The 14,035-nt window shown below is 49.3% G+C and overlaps 1 protein-coding gene across 1 annotated transcript in view; it reads left to right on the forward strand.

Annotated features, from left to right (window-relative positions):
- Nucleotides 1-351: 351 nt before the first annotated feature.
- LOC147668283 (E3 ubiquitin-protein ligase TRIM39-like) overlaps nucleotides 352-14,035 on the forward strand; it is a 325,919-nt gene continuing 312,235 nt past the window's right edge. Inside the window, exons 1-2 of the mRNA XM_086948636.1 lie at nucleotides 352-776; nucleotides 12,858-12,953. Of these exons, the coding sequence (XP_086804762.1) occupies nucleotides 363-776; nucleotides 12,858-12,953 (510 nt within the window). The 5' untranslated portion in view covers nucleotides 352-362. The remainder of the gene's footprint in view (nucleotides 777-12,857; nucleotides 12,954-14,035) is intronic.

Consider the following 14,035-nt stretch of genomic DNA (forward strand, 5'->3'; position numbering starts at 1 on the left):
TAGCTTTTGAAACATTAAGTAAAACAGAAAATGCAGGAAGAAATTGTCATGAATATTTTCAAGCTGTCAATAAGGTTCTAACACGGATATTATACCAGATGCAGAATTGCCCCGTTAAAAATAACAGAGGATTTTAAAGAAATCCATATTTAGGAGACCGCTCCTGACACTTACAGAATCTGAGAACAAAACCGAATTGCTGGGAAATCTCGAGTCAGAGCACAGACAGCAGAGGAGTCAGTTCTGCTCTGGGACTGTAACAGGAACCCGGAAATCCCAGCGCAGCCAGAGACGCACAGACACGCCCACTTCACAAAGAGAGAGAAACTGAAACTTACCTTCACTTCCTGTATTTCTGAATCATGGCGGCAGCAGCTCAGCTCGGGAGCCTCAAGGAAGAGGCCACGTGTTCCATCTGTTTGGAATATTTTAAGGATCCGGTGACAATTGAGTGTGGACACAACTTCTGCCGCTCCTGCATCACTCAGATCTGGGAGGGAAGAGATGGAAACTTCCCCTGCCCACAGTGCAGGGAAACATCTTTTGGAAAAAACCTCCGACCCAACAGACAACTGGGGAACATGGTGGAAATTGCTAAACAGCTTCATCTGTCCTCCTTGAAGCCACCGGGGGAGAATCTGTGCGAGAAACATGATGAGAAACTGAGGCTGTTCTGTGCAGAGGATCAGAGGATGATATGCTGGGTCTGCCGGGAATCCAAGGAGCATAAAACTCACTCAGCAAGTCCTATAGAGGAGGCTGCAGAGGAGCACAAGGTACGTCTGTGGGTGTTCAGAGATCACGAGTCACCCTTTTTATAAGGTGGCCAGAAGGTGGCATGTCACTGAGACAAAACTTTTCCATTCCTGGATTTTGCTTTTTTATATATCATTTTTATCTGGTGTGTTGAAGCAATAGCGTCAAGTAAAATGAACCAAGACTACAACTCCCAGAATGCACTGATCTGGTAAATCAAAATCCTAGAAATGAAAAAGTTGTGTCCCGGTGGCATGGAGTCTTCTGGTCCCCCTACCTGTGTATGCCATTGAGGAGGCTGCAGAAGAGAACAGGGTGTGTCTGTGGATGTTTATGGATCATAATGCACCCGTGGGCCCCAAAGAGAGGTCTGTGCAAGGAGTGTACACCCCCGCGCCGCACGGCCACCAGCTGCTGCGTGTGCCCCTTGCCTGCCCTCTGCCTCGCTGCTGCCTCGTTTGCCGGCTGCCGCCGCTGCGGTTGTTTTTGCCCTTGTTTTGTCTAGAATTTGTGCCTGTTTTGTATAACTTTCTTTTTTTCCTTGTTTTGACGAGAATTTGTGCCTGTTCTGTTTAATTTTTATTTCCCCCGTGTTGTGGTTTTCCTTCCTTGTTGTCCGCCTACCTCGCCGCCCTCCGCCCTCCCTTCCCGCCACCGCCGCTTTTCCCCGCCCCTTTTTCTATTCTGTACCCTCCCCGCTCCCGCCTCCCAGCTGCTCCGCCCCCCCGCGCACTTCGCCTTAAATGGCGACCGTGCGAACGCGCAGCGGTCACGCGCAGCGGGCGCGCCGATTGTGCGCCGAAGGCGCGCCAAAGGTAAGCCCGTCCGCGACCGAATCGCGACCAGCGCCAGGACCCCTGGCCCACGAAGACCCCGACCGACCCGCCTGACGTACTCCGCCGCCACCCTCACCGCGCTCAACACCGGCCGACTCCCAGAATGCCATCAAGCCACTCCACGACGTACCCACGGACCCTTCAGCTGCCACGCCTGCAAGTTCACCTGCATCCGGACCTGCCTCGCACCAGCACCCACCAAGCCGAACACCAGCAGCACCCACCTCAAGTGCATCCTGCTCAACACCCGCTCCGTCCACAGACACGCCATCGAACTCTGGAACCTCCTCGACACCACAGCTCCAGACGTTGCCTTCCTCACGGAGACCTGGATGAACGCCTCTTCAGCTCCCGACATCGCCATCGCCATCCCAGAGGGCTACAAGATCGTCCGGAGGGACCGAAACGCCAACCAGATGGGAGGAGGCATCGCCATCATCCACAGGAGCACCATCCGTCTCACGACCAGCACCGACAACACCCTGACCACCGCCGAACACCTGCATTTCCAGATCCACACCAACCCGAACACCACCCTCAGAGGCACCCTGATCTACCGACCCCCTGGACCACGCACACAATTCTGCGAGTACATCGCCGACTTCGTCAGCCCACATGCCCTCCCCTCCGCTGACTACATCCTCCTGGGAGACCTCAACTTCCATCTGGAGAACAACAACGACCGCAACACCAGCACCCTGCTCGACAACCTCGCCAACCTGGGACTCAAGCAACTGGTGTCCACCCCCACCCACCTCGCCGGACACACACTCGACGCTGTCTTCTCATCCAGCAAGGACATCGACTTCAGCCACGCCACAGAGCTTCAATGGACGGACCACAGCTGCGTCCACTTCACCTTCAAGAAAACAACGACCCACCAACACCAGCAACAGGCCGCCCGCAGAAGCTGGAACAAGATCACAGCAGACCAGCTCGCCACCTCCCTGAGCCAGCACCCTCCTGCCAGCTCAGCGAACCCCAGCCAGGCCGCCGACAACCTCACGAAGTGGATCAGTAACTGCGCGGACGAACTCGCCCCACTGAGGACCCCGCCCAGCAGACCCGGCAGCAAGAAAGCCCCATGGTTCACCGACGAACTCAAGAGCTCCAAGAAGAACTGCCGAGCCCTCGAGAAAGTCTGGAGAAGGGAACCGACACCGGACAACAGGACCTCCTTCAAACTTGCCACCCGGAAACACCACCAGCTGATCCGCGCCGCCAAGAAAACAGCATTCAAGGACCGGTTGGACAACAACGCACACAACTGCAAGGAACTCTTCAACATCGTGAAAGAGCTTTCCAACCCCAGCGCAGGAAACAACGACATCACCCCATCGCAAGACCTCTGCAACTCCCTCGCTTCATACTTCCACAACAAGATCGCGGACATACACAACAGCTTCAACAACCAACCAACGCACACCATGACCGAACAACCACCCCCCACCACCACCCTCCACGCCTGGACCCCGATCAGCACCGAAGACACCATCCGCACAATGAACTCCATCCACTCCGGATCACCGACCGACCCCTGCCCTCACCACGTCTTCAACAAGGCCGACGCTGTCATCGCACCCCACCTGCGAGACATCATCAACACATCCTTCGACACCACCATCTTCCCTGAGAGCTGGAAACACGCCGAACTCAGCGCTCTACTCAAGAAACCAACAGCGGACCCCACCGACCTCAAGAATTACCGCCCCATCTCGCTCCTCCCGTTTCCAGCCAAAGTCATCGAGAAGACCGTCAACAAGCAGATGGCCGCTTTCCTCGAGACGAACGGATCCCTCGACCCCTCACAGTCCGGCTTCCGAGCCAACCACAGCACCGAGACCGCCCTCATCGCCGCCACCGATGACATCCGAGCCCTGATGGACAATGGAGAAACAGCGGCCCTCATCCTCCTAGACCTCTCCGCGGCATTCGACACGGTCTGCCACCGCACCCTAGTACGGCGCCTCAGCAACGTCGGAATCCAAGACAAGGCGCTGGAATGGATCATCTCCTTCCTCGACGGAAGAACACAGAGAGTCCGCCTACCACCGTACAAGTCAGAGGCCACCGAAGTCATCTGCGGCGTCCCCCAAGGATCATCTCTGAGCCCCACCCTCTTCAACGTCTACATGAGCCCCCTCGCGGCCATCGTACGCAAACACAACCTCAGCATAATCTCCTACGCCGACGACACCCAGCTGATCCTCTCCCTGACCAACGACCCCGCCGCCGCCAGAGCCAACCTGCACGAAGGGATGAAAGAGGTAGCCGAGTGGATGACGACCAGCCGCCTGAAACTGAACTCGGACAAGACGGAGGTCCTCATCCTGGGCTCCTCTCCCTCCGCCTGGCACGACTCCTGGTGGCCTCCCGCCCTGGGCACCGCACCCAAACCGACAGACAATGCACGCAACCTGGGCTTCATCCTGGACTCCTCCCTCTCCATGACCAGGCAAGCCAACAACGTCTCCTCGGCATGCTTCAACATCCTACGCATGCTACGGAAGATCTTCTGGTGGATCCCCACCGAGACCAGGAAGACCGTCACCCAGGCCCTCGTCACCAGCCGACTGGACTACGGCAACGCCCTCTACGCCGGTACCACCGCCAAGCTCCAGAAGAGACTCCAGCGGATCCAGAACGCCTCAGCCAGACTCATCCTCGACATCCCACGAACCAGCCACATCTCCGGACATCTGAGAGACCTTCACTGGCTCCCCGTCAACAAAAGAATCACCTTCCGCCTCCTCACCCACGCACACAAAGCCCTACACGACCAAGGCCCGAGCTACCTCAACAGCCGAGTCAACTTCTACGCTCCCAAACGCCACCTCCGATCAGCCAACCACGCCCTCGCCGCCGTCCCCCGCATCCGAAGAGCGACTACAGGAGGAAGGTCCTTCTCCTACCTGGCCGCCAAGACCTGGAACTCCCTCCCTGCGCCTGACCCAAGACCACCTCTCCTTCAGGAAGAAGCTGAAGACCTGGTTGTTCGAGCAGTAGCGGCTCCCCCCCCCCCCTCGCCTTGAGACCCTACGGGTATGTAGCGCGCTTTATAAGTGTCACTGATTGATTGATTGATTGAGTGTATGTGGGTGTTCACGGTTCGCAAGTGAATGCACATGTTAAGTCTTTCAGACGATACATTGTATATTTTAGGAGTGTTATGTGTCCCTAGAGAAGGCTGCTTAAAAATACATGGTATGTTTGTTGGTGTTTAGGGATTGTAAGTGAATACATTCTCTGAGGCCTATAAAAGAAGCTGCAAAAGGGCACACAGTGTGTCTGTCAGGGCGCTGGGATCATGGGCTGTGAGCCACAGAGGCAGCTGCAGAGGATCAGAAGGGATGTGTGTGGGTGGTTTGGGACCTTGCACTAGACTCCAAGGATTCCGTGTGGCACTGCAGGGTGAGTTGTTGTTGTCAGAAGACTTGATGTGCCAGTGCTGGGTGTAGCACACACTCACGTGGACATTAAAACAGCAGAAGAGGTGCAGCAGTGCAGGGTGTGGCACACAGGCTCATAGGGTCATCAACCCCGTAGAAGTGGTGCAGCGATGCAGGGTGTGGCACACAGGCTCATAGGGTCATCAACCCCGTAGAAGAGGTGCAGCAATGCATGGTGTGGCATATAGGCTCACATGGATATCAAACAAATGTACTAGGCCTTAAAAACTTTCTAATGGAGGACGGGGGTGTGAGGAGCAGTGAATAGCGGGAGGCTACAAAGAGAAAGGGGCGCTGTAGGCGCTGACTACAACTAAGAATCTGATTCACTCTACAACAGAAAGCTTTTCACACACCTTGTGGCCCCCATAACAGCACCGGGAGCCTCACCTCACATGGTCCCGAGCACTGCATCCTTTAGACCTCGACCTGAAGGCACCTGAGCCTGACAGCACTGTGAGGCCCTGCTAATGGTAATACAGCTCTAGACAGATCTGTGTCAAAGCACGCATGCTGCACATACATACAGATGGCGCCCAGATATGACATACTACACGGAGTCAGAAGGTAGTGTCAGTAGGCGCTCTCCACTCTGAGTCTGAGGCAACATCCACCCTACTACTATTCTCGGCTGCCATGACCTTGAGTAGTGTCATCGGCTGGTCATGGGAGGGGATACACTCGGGTGATAAGTAGGACCTCTTTGCTTGGAACGCAATCCCGTACTCTGATGGAGTCAAAGGAACACGCCAGAAGAAAAGCGCTTGTCAGGGGCTCGTGGTCCGAGGCTCCTGCACAAGAAGATATCCCGGGCCAGGATAGTGAAACGGAAGCAGTTTGTCAGATGGACGCTGCGCCGAAACCTTTCACCCTACTGTTCACGCACTCAATCTATCTGCTGCATCCCGCTATACACCCTGCTTGGGGTCGCTGCCTGCTCTCCTGGCTGCCTGTTCCTTGTTGTAGACTCTGCATCAGCGTGTTGCCTGCTCTCTCACTAATTCTGCCTGTTCCCAGCTGCAGCCCTGTACGACGTTGGTGCCTGTTTCCTCTTGCAGACCCTGTACACAGCTGGTGTCTGATACCTTCTTCTTGGCCAGTTGCTGGTCGCAGACCCCTTTATGAGCCTGTTACCTGTTTTCTCTTTTGCAGACCCTGTAAAGGGCTGGAGTCTGCTCTCTTCTTCAGGCCAGTTGCTGGTCTCAGACCCCTTTATGAGTCTGTTGCCTGTTTTCTCTGTTGCAGACCCTGTAAAGGGCTGGAGTCTGCTCTCTTCTTCAGGCCAGTTGCTGGTCTCAGACCCCTTTATGAGTCTGTTGCCTGTTTTCTCTGTTGCAGACCCCGTAAGAGGCCGGCGTCTGATTCCTGCTTCAGACCTTGTAAAGGGCTGGAACCTGCTCTGTTGCAGACTCTCTCTGTAGACAACAGTCTTGACTCCTGTCCTAGCCCATGAAGCACTTGATGTCTGCGCTCACCCTCTCTCGCTGCCCGTTTCATGTCTTCTACTCTATATGGTGCCTGCTGTCTGATCTCTCTCCCCGACCTGGCGCCTGCCTGTTCTCTTGCTGTGACTGTTCTCCATCACAGACCCTGTATGAGTCTGGTGCCTGTTCTCTTGCTGTGACTGTCGGTTCTCTGTCACCATCCCTGTAGGAGGCTGGTACCTGCTCTCTTCCTGTGAGTGTTCTCTGTCACGGACTGTGTAAATGTTTGGTGCCCGCTCTCTCATGTTGGTTGTCTCTTCTCTGTTGAAGACCCTATATGGTGCTGGCGCCTGCTCTCTTGCTCTGCCTGTTCTCTGTCGCAGACCGTGTCTGGGTTTACAATCTGGACATCAGTTACTGGTTCTGACAGTCTTAATATATATGGGCAGTACTTACAGCCTGGATACAGAGTGTAAACCGAGGGGAGGACCCCTGAGAAGATACCGTTGTTGAGGGAAGGTCAAGGGGGGGGGTTGAAGCTGATGCCGTATCGAAAGGGATCCTGGAGCATGAACGGAGAAGGCTTGCCTTCTGGGTTTGTCTTCTTACAATTGTTTGTCTTAAGTTTGGTGATATCCGCGCTCCTGGACTGATGTTGTTCCTTGAACGTGTGTAGTTTGTTTGCCAGGTGAGCTGGGGTCTTATTAAAGAGAGCTTTATGTGATGTCATGAAGATGAGCTAGGCTGGAAGGAGCAGCCAGTGTAGGTCTTTTAATGTGGCGGTGATTTCTTCAAGCCCTTGATGAGCTGCGCCGCTTCATGATGCTGCCTTTCAGGGGTGCTAGGGTGGTGTTGGAGAGACCATTGTCCAGGGCCTTGTCTCTGCCCCATGGGAGAGGCCTCGTACGTTTCTTCTGAAGTCATCTTCCAGGAGAAACAACTTCTTCAAGAGACGACATTGGAATCAAGCGTTCTTGGCATTCTTTGTCACTTATTGAATGTGGTGCTTGAGTGAGAGCTCAGTGTTGAGGGTGGGGATAAATAATAATAATAATAATCATACTGAGATTTGTAAAGCGCGAGCGGTTACCTCCATAGGAAGTGTCCCGGCGCTCGGTGGGCAATCTCCTAAAACTGAGTTCAGAGGAGGCCTGTTGTAATTCGGGCGGCAAGGTGTTCCACAAAAGTGCCGTGCTTGCGGAGAAAGTTCTGCCTCCCAATCGAGCCCTTTTCACTCGAGGGACACAGATAGATTTATCTTGGAGAGCAAGGCTTAAAAATGGGTCTGTTTTGAGCTGGCGGCAGACAGGAAGAGTTCCTTCGTTGTGGCATTTAACTTTAATACATTAGTGGACATCCAAGACTGGGAGAGATCAGGGCAGATAGGATGTTATTGGGTGAAGAAATGTAAGGTAGAGTTGAGCATCATCTGCATATTGATGGATCTTGATGCTGCTGTCTGTAAGGATGGATCCGAGAGAGGTTAAAGATGATGAGAGAAAGGATGGAGCCCTGAGGTACTCTGCTGGAGACAGGGCATTTCTGTGAATTTGTGGAACCTATTTGCATGAACTGGAGCCAGTTAGTGATGTAGGATGTGATCCATTTCAAGACAGTGCCTGAAAATCTCACTAATTATTTCAGGGTATTGATCAGAGCTGGATGGTTGTCTGTGTCGAAGACTGCAGAGATGTTCAGGATCAGGGCTATGAGGTCAGGAGTTTTTGCTTGTCGTTGATGAGGAGGGTGTTGTCGACTACTTTGAGTGTGGCTGTGTCAGGGCTGCAGCACAATATGAAGACAGATTGGTCATCCTGTAGAAGATGACACTTGCTGATGTGCTCCTGTAGAGTGTGGCAACAGCTTTCTTGTTGATCTCCCCATAAATGAAAGGTGGGTAATAGGGCTGACGTCTATGAGGTCGGCTAGGCCCAGAGATGGTTTCTTTAGCAGTCAAAAGATCTTAAGAGTGTCTGAGTGTTCCTTGGCTGAGGGAGATGCTGACCATGTGGATCAATTTTAATGATAGATGAAGGAAGGGTCTTCTTTGAATCGTTTAGAATATTGCGGAGATCCATGCATGATACTGGATTGAAGAAGATCCAATGGGGAGTGTGGCAATAGGGGATGGTTGGAAGCGGAGGGACTGTGGAAGCGGCAACAAGGTTGGATATGATTTGTTGATCTTGGAAAAGAAGAGTTTGATGGCATTGCATTTCTCGACTGATGCAAAGATTGTGCCTTCGGCGAGAGGATTGGTTCAATGTTTGACAGCTTGAAGTGAGTTTTTCTTCTGTTCTCACTGATGGTGGTTTTGTAGTAAAAAGATTTAGCTGCTATGCTGAAGGATCTGCAGTTAGTGTTTTTAGTAGGGTGTTTTGACTTCTCTTGTTTTCGTATGGTACATTTATTTTCGTCACACTCTGAAATCTCTGGAGGGCTGAAGTGTTCTGGCATGTTTTTGGTTTTCTTTCGGAAGACTGTCTTTGATGGAGTGGAGGAATCTTTTTCTTCTAATTGTTTGTCCTTGATTCTCAGGTGTAGTATTTGGATGGTGAAGATGGTGGTAAGGTGATGATTAGTTCTACACACGGAGGTTAGTTTTACACTCTGAGGTTAGTTTTACACTCTGAGGTTAGTTTTACACGTCTTTATTCATCAGCAGGTAAACGTGAATTCAATGTTCCAAACCGGTCTTCCCTTCCCTGCATTTGAAATTTCATGTCATAAGTGTTCGGAGTCCATCGGGAGCCAAAAGGGTCTCACCATTTCTAACTCACACGACATCTCCCCCTTGTTAAAAAATTGACCAGTCTAAGGGCCAGATGTACAGCGCTTGCATTTACCAAGTTGCAAATTGTGTCAATTTGCAACTCTCTAAATGCACTGTACAACAGTGTCTTAGACAATGTGTGCAATTCCCAATGGGGTCGCAAATTGCATGCCTCATGCATATTAATGCGGCTGTCGCAATTTGCGATCCCATTGGGAATGGCTGGCCCTCCCAGGGATGGTGGCCTGCTGGGCTCAGCAGACTACCATGTCTGGGACTGCTTTTAAATAAAGCAGGTTTTTTCCCCCAATGCAGCCTGTTTTCCGGGATGCATTAAAAAAAAAAAAAAAAGAAACTTTGAAGTTTCATTTTTTAAGGGCAGGCAGTAGTCCCTGGGACCACTGCCTGCCCTTAGAAAATATTTGTGCATGCATTCCCAAAGGGGAAGGGGTGTGCCTTTGAGTCGCTATTAGGGAGGGACGCCCCTTCCTAATAGCAAGTAGCTAAACCTATTTTGTGAGTCGCTAATTGATTAGGAACTCGCAAAATAGGTTTTGTAAATTGGGCTTACCTATTTTGCGGTCGCAAAGGGGTCAGAAATCCCATTTGCGACCGCAAAATACGGTCATACATCTGGCCCTTTGTCTTTTCATGCAGTTAGACACAATGGTCCCGATTCACAAAGGTAAACTTAGACTTTTGGTCTAAACTTAGACCAAACGTCTAAGTTTACGACTTAGGGAATTCACAAAGGGCATTCAACGAGTACTATCCTTATATCCTATCTGCACTCAGAGCTGATCTCCGCCCCAAGTCCGAACATAAAGATAGTACTCTTAAATGCCCTTTGTGAATTCTCAAAGTCGTAAACATATATGTTTGGTCCAAGTTTAGACCAAACGTCTAAGTTTACCTTTGTGAATCGAGCCCAGTGTCTTTATCAAGTAGCAGTAAGGGCCACTGATGAAGCTAGTTTGCATGGAACAGGATTTCAGGTGCTTATAGGCAGGAACAGGACCAAAGTAGTGACACAGTTGTCTGTGTCCTTGTCTGTGATTCTTACGGCTGGTGCTTACAATCCAGGTATGTGCGACTGGTACTTAAAATCTGGATATGTTTGGGTGGTACTCACAATATTAATGTACTAGCAGCCCGTCCCGACGTTGTCCGGGTATGAATTGCTGCCGGCCAGTAGTATATTGTTTCGTAGGATTTCATTTTGATAGCATTTCTTATCTGTGACAAGCCTGTGAAACGCTCCGATTCACAGTGCACTGCTGATGCACTTAAAAGTGCACGTTCAGTAGTGTGTGAACTAGAGTTTCCCTACTTTATTTTCCTTGCAATATTATATAGCGCGAACTCGACAACATGTCATGAGCACAATTTACATTACAGAAGAACACATTGATTTATGGTAGGCACGGGGAGACAAAGCTATTTGCCTGTAATCACAGGATGTTGAGCTGATGCCGAGATTCTAACGTAGCTCCCCATCTCTAAAGGTCGCAATTCTAGAACTTGTGGCGGGAGGTGTGTCTAAAAGTGTATGTCGGTGCTGGCCATCAATGAGAGAGACCTGTGCATTTTTCAAATGGGTGGTGAAAAAATATGAGTATGTTGCTGGAGATGTGGGCCTTTGTGCCACCAATGTACTTACGGGGAGGGTAAACACCCATTATTCCGCAAATTTCTTTCCGCATACCATCACTCTGCATACTTTCATTACGAAAGTACCATGACTCCGCAATGCCATTATAACGCATGGCATTACATTTTATATGCTTTTACCACGCATACATGTACAACGAAATTCGTTGTTAATGCATGAATGGTAAAGGCATGTTTTTTTAAAATGTTTGGATAAGGCAAGTATGGGTATAGGGGTATATGTTTTGGGGTACTGAGGTATATGTTTTGGGGTGTTTGGGTATTTTAATGGTTCAGATATAGTTTTAGGTTATGGGGTACAGGGGTATTTTTAGGGTTCAGAGCTAGGTTTGGGTTTTGGGGTATAGGGGTATTTTTAGGGTTCAGGGGTAGGTTTGGGGTACAGGGGTATTTTAAGGGTTCAGGGCTAGGTTTGGGTTTTGGGATACAGGGGTATTTTTAGGGTTCAGGGGTAGGTTTGGGTTTTTGGGGTACAGGGGTATTTTAAGGGTTATGCGCTAGGTTTGGGTTTTGAGGTACAGGGGTATTTTTAGGGTTCAGGGGTATGTTTGGGTTTTGAGGTACAGGGGTATTTATAGGGTTCAGGGCTAGGTTTTGGTTTTGGGGTACACGGGTATTTTTAGGGTTTAGGGATAGGTTTGGGCTTTGGGGTACAGGGTATATTTATAGGGTTAAGATGGGTTAGTGTTTAAGGGTGTTGGGGTATTTTATTGAGTAAGGGTGGTTATGATTATGGGGTGCAGGGGTATTTAAAGTAGGGGTGGGCGGAATTGGCACAAACTTGATACAATAAATCCGCAATATTTCATTCCGTCAGATTTCCAATTATTAAAACAGAAGCCTCATATATTCAAGGTAAAAAAACAAGTATTTCTACATGCTAAAATGCATATAGTCATTTCACAAAAGTGAAATTAGCTTCCAGCAAGCAGTGAGAGAGGTGATGATTTTGAGATCAGGCCCCTGCAAATCATTATGGGATTATGGGAAGAGATTAGCAGTGGGAAGTGAATATTATCGTATCCAAATAATTCTACAAAGAGCTGCAGTTCACCTCGTTCTCCCCAGTTGTCCCCAAGAGGCAAATGCAATAGCATTTAAAATATTATACATCAAGCTGCAGTTCACCTCATGGTCCCTAGATGTACCTGATGAGGCAAATGCAATAGCATTTAAAATATTACACATCAAGCTGCAGTTCACCTCATGTCCCTAGATGTCCCTGATGATGCAAATGCAATAGCATTTAAAATATTATATATCAAGCTGCAGTTCACCTCGCCGTCCTTAGATGTCCCTGATGATGCAAATGCAATAGCATTTAAAATATTATACATCAAGCTGCAGTTCACCTCGTCGTCCCAAGATGTCCCTGATGAGTCAAATTCCAAAACATTGAAACTCTTTCATGAATACTAAAAATTATGCTAAGCTTATCCCATAATGCTTTGCATGGCCTTTTAATTGTATTTTTGCCCATAACTGTGCTTGGGGTGGTTCTAAGAGAATGGGACCTCCACTGAATTACTATTTAAAGGGAGCAGGAATGTATAGAACCTGGGAAGAAAAAACAACACTTGTGACGGAATGCCCCTAGCGATTGTCACGCCCCCAGCACACACCCACAGCACAATGCAGACACGCCCACAAGGGACTACTTTGCTGGCACGGTTCTTTTACCTTTTAAATGTATATGGTGGGCGTCTGCATAGCCTATGTCCTTCTGCTGCAACTGCCCTTTCCAACGCTGTATTGGGTGTTGTGATTGGTGCTGTGGTTCCCGAGTTTACCTGGCCAAAAGGTGCAACTTCTCTCTTTATAATAGTAGTATAGATGACTGGTACGTACAGTCTGCACACATGGGGTTGATACTGTTGTGACTCTTTTTTTGTAAGTAAGACCGCACTCTACAGACTTACACTTTTTTTTTGCACTATCACCCCTGCAGGTAAAACTTCACGAGTGGCTGCGTCAACTCAAGAAAGAGGAGGAATATATTCTGGAATCTAAAGTCAAGGAAGAGGAACAATATCAAACCATGAGGGTGAGTGGCTGCAGTGAGACCTGTGTATCAATGTGTCTGTATATGTCTGTGTCCATGTCTTTGTGTGGACACACAGAGGCTGATGAGTGACCCGACAGACTGGGTTATGGTTCCCACCAGATAAATATACTGACCGGAGTCACTGCACTTGGATATTGGGGCTGAAATCAGCCAAAGGCTCGTCCTAAAATAAATAAAAACAAGAATTACTTTTCTGACCTTAAGATAGTACTTACTCACATACTTGCATGGTGTGAGTTAGTGTATGTGTGCACAGGTGCAGCATTATCTGGCTGTGAGTGTGTGCCTGTGTGTGTGTGCATGTGTGTATGCACGTTTATCCTTAGTTGTACATGTCTAAGTATGTGTTCAGGTATGAATGGTCCTGGAGTTATTCATGAGAGTGCATGCATGTCTGCACATCTCTATCTTTGAGTCTTTTTGTGGGCATGGATGAGTGTGTCTGTGCATGCATGTATATATTTTGAGCTAAAGAGAATCCAGATGCATGTGTGTACATGTGTGTTGAGGCTTGGGTATGCTTTAGTTTGGATTTATTGGCTGTGGGTTTGTACTTGCACATGTGAATCCCTGTCTAGGGGGTTCCATACCGCAAAATTTAGTGATATTTGTGAATTTGTAAATGCATGGGCATCTGTATGAGTGTATGCCTCTATGAGCTTGTGTGTTCATAAGTCGGGAGTTATACATCAGTGACATTATGTAGGCATCTCTGTGTCAGTATGTGTATATTTATGGGTGTGCCTATGTGAGAGGGTGAATTTGCGGGGCTTGTGTAAACACGGTTGTTAGAAATGGGGGTTTCTAGTTGGCAATGGATTTGCACCTTTGTCCAAGTAGGGACTCTACTTCCTAGTCAGGATAAGGGGGATACACCGCTAAAATAACCCCTGCTCACCCCCTTGGTAGCTTAGCACGAGCAGTCAGGCTTATTTCAGAGGCAGTTTGTAACAGATTTGCACATAACCAACAGTAATACAGTGGAAACACTGCAAAAGGACAGCACACCAGTTTTAGAAAAATAGCCAATATTTATCTGTGCAAAACAAGACCAAAAGGAT

This window comes from Lissotriton vulgaris, unplaced genomic scaffold (genome assembly GCF_964263255.1).
Source record: "Lissotriton vulgaris unplaced genomic scaffold, aLisVul1.2 SCAFFOLD_328, whole genome shotgun sequence".
Taxonomy (NCBI): Eukaryota; Metazoa; Chordata; class Amphibia; order Caudata; family Salamandridae; genus Lissotriton; species Lissotriton vulgaris.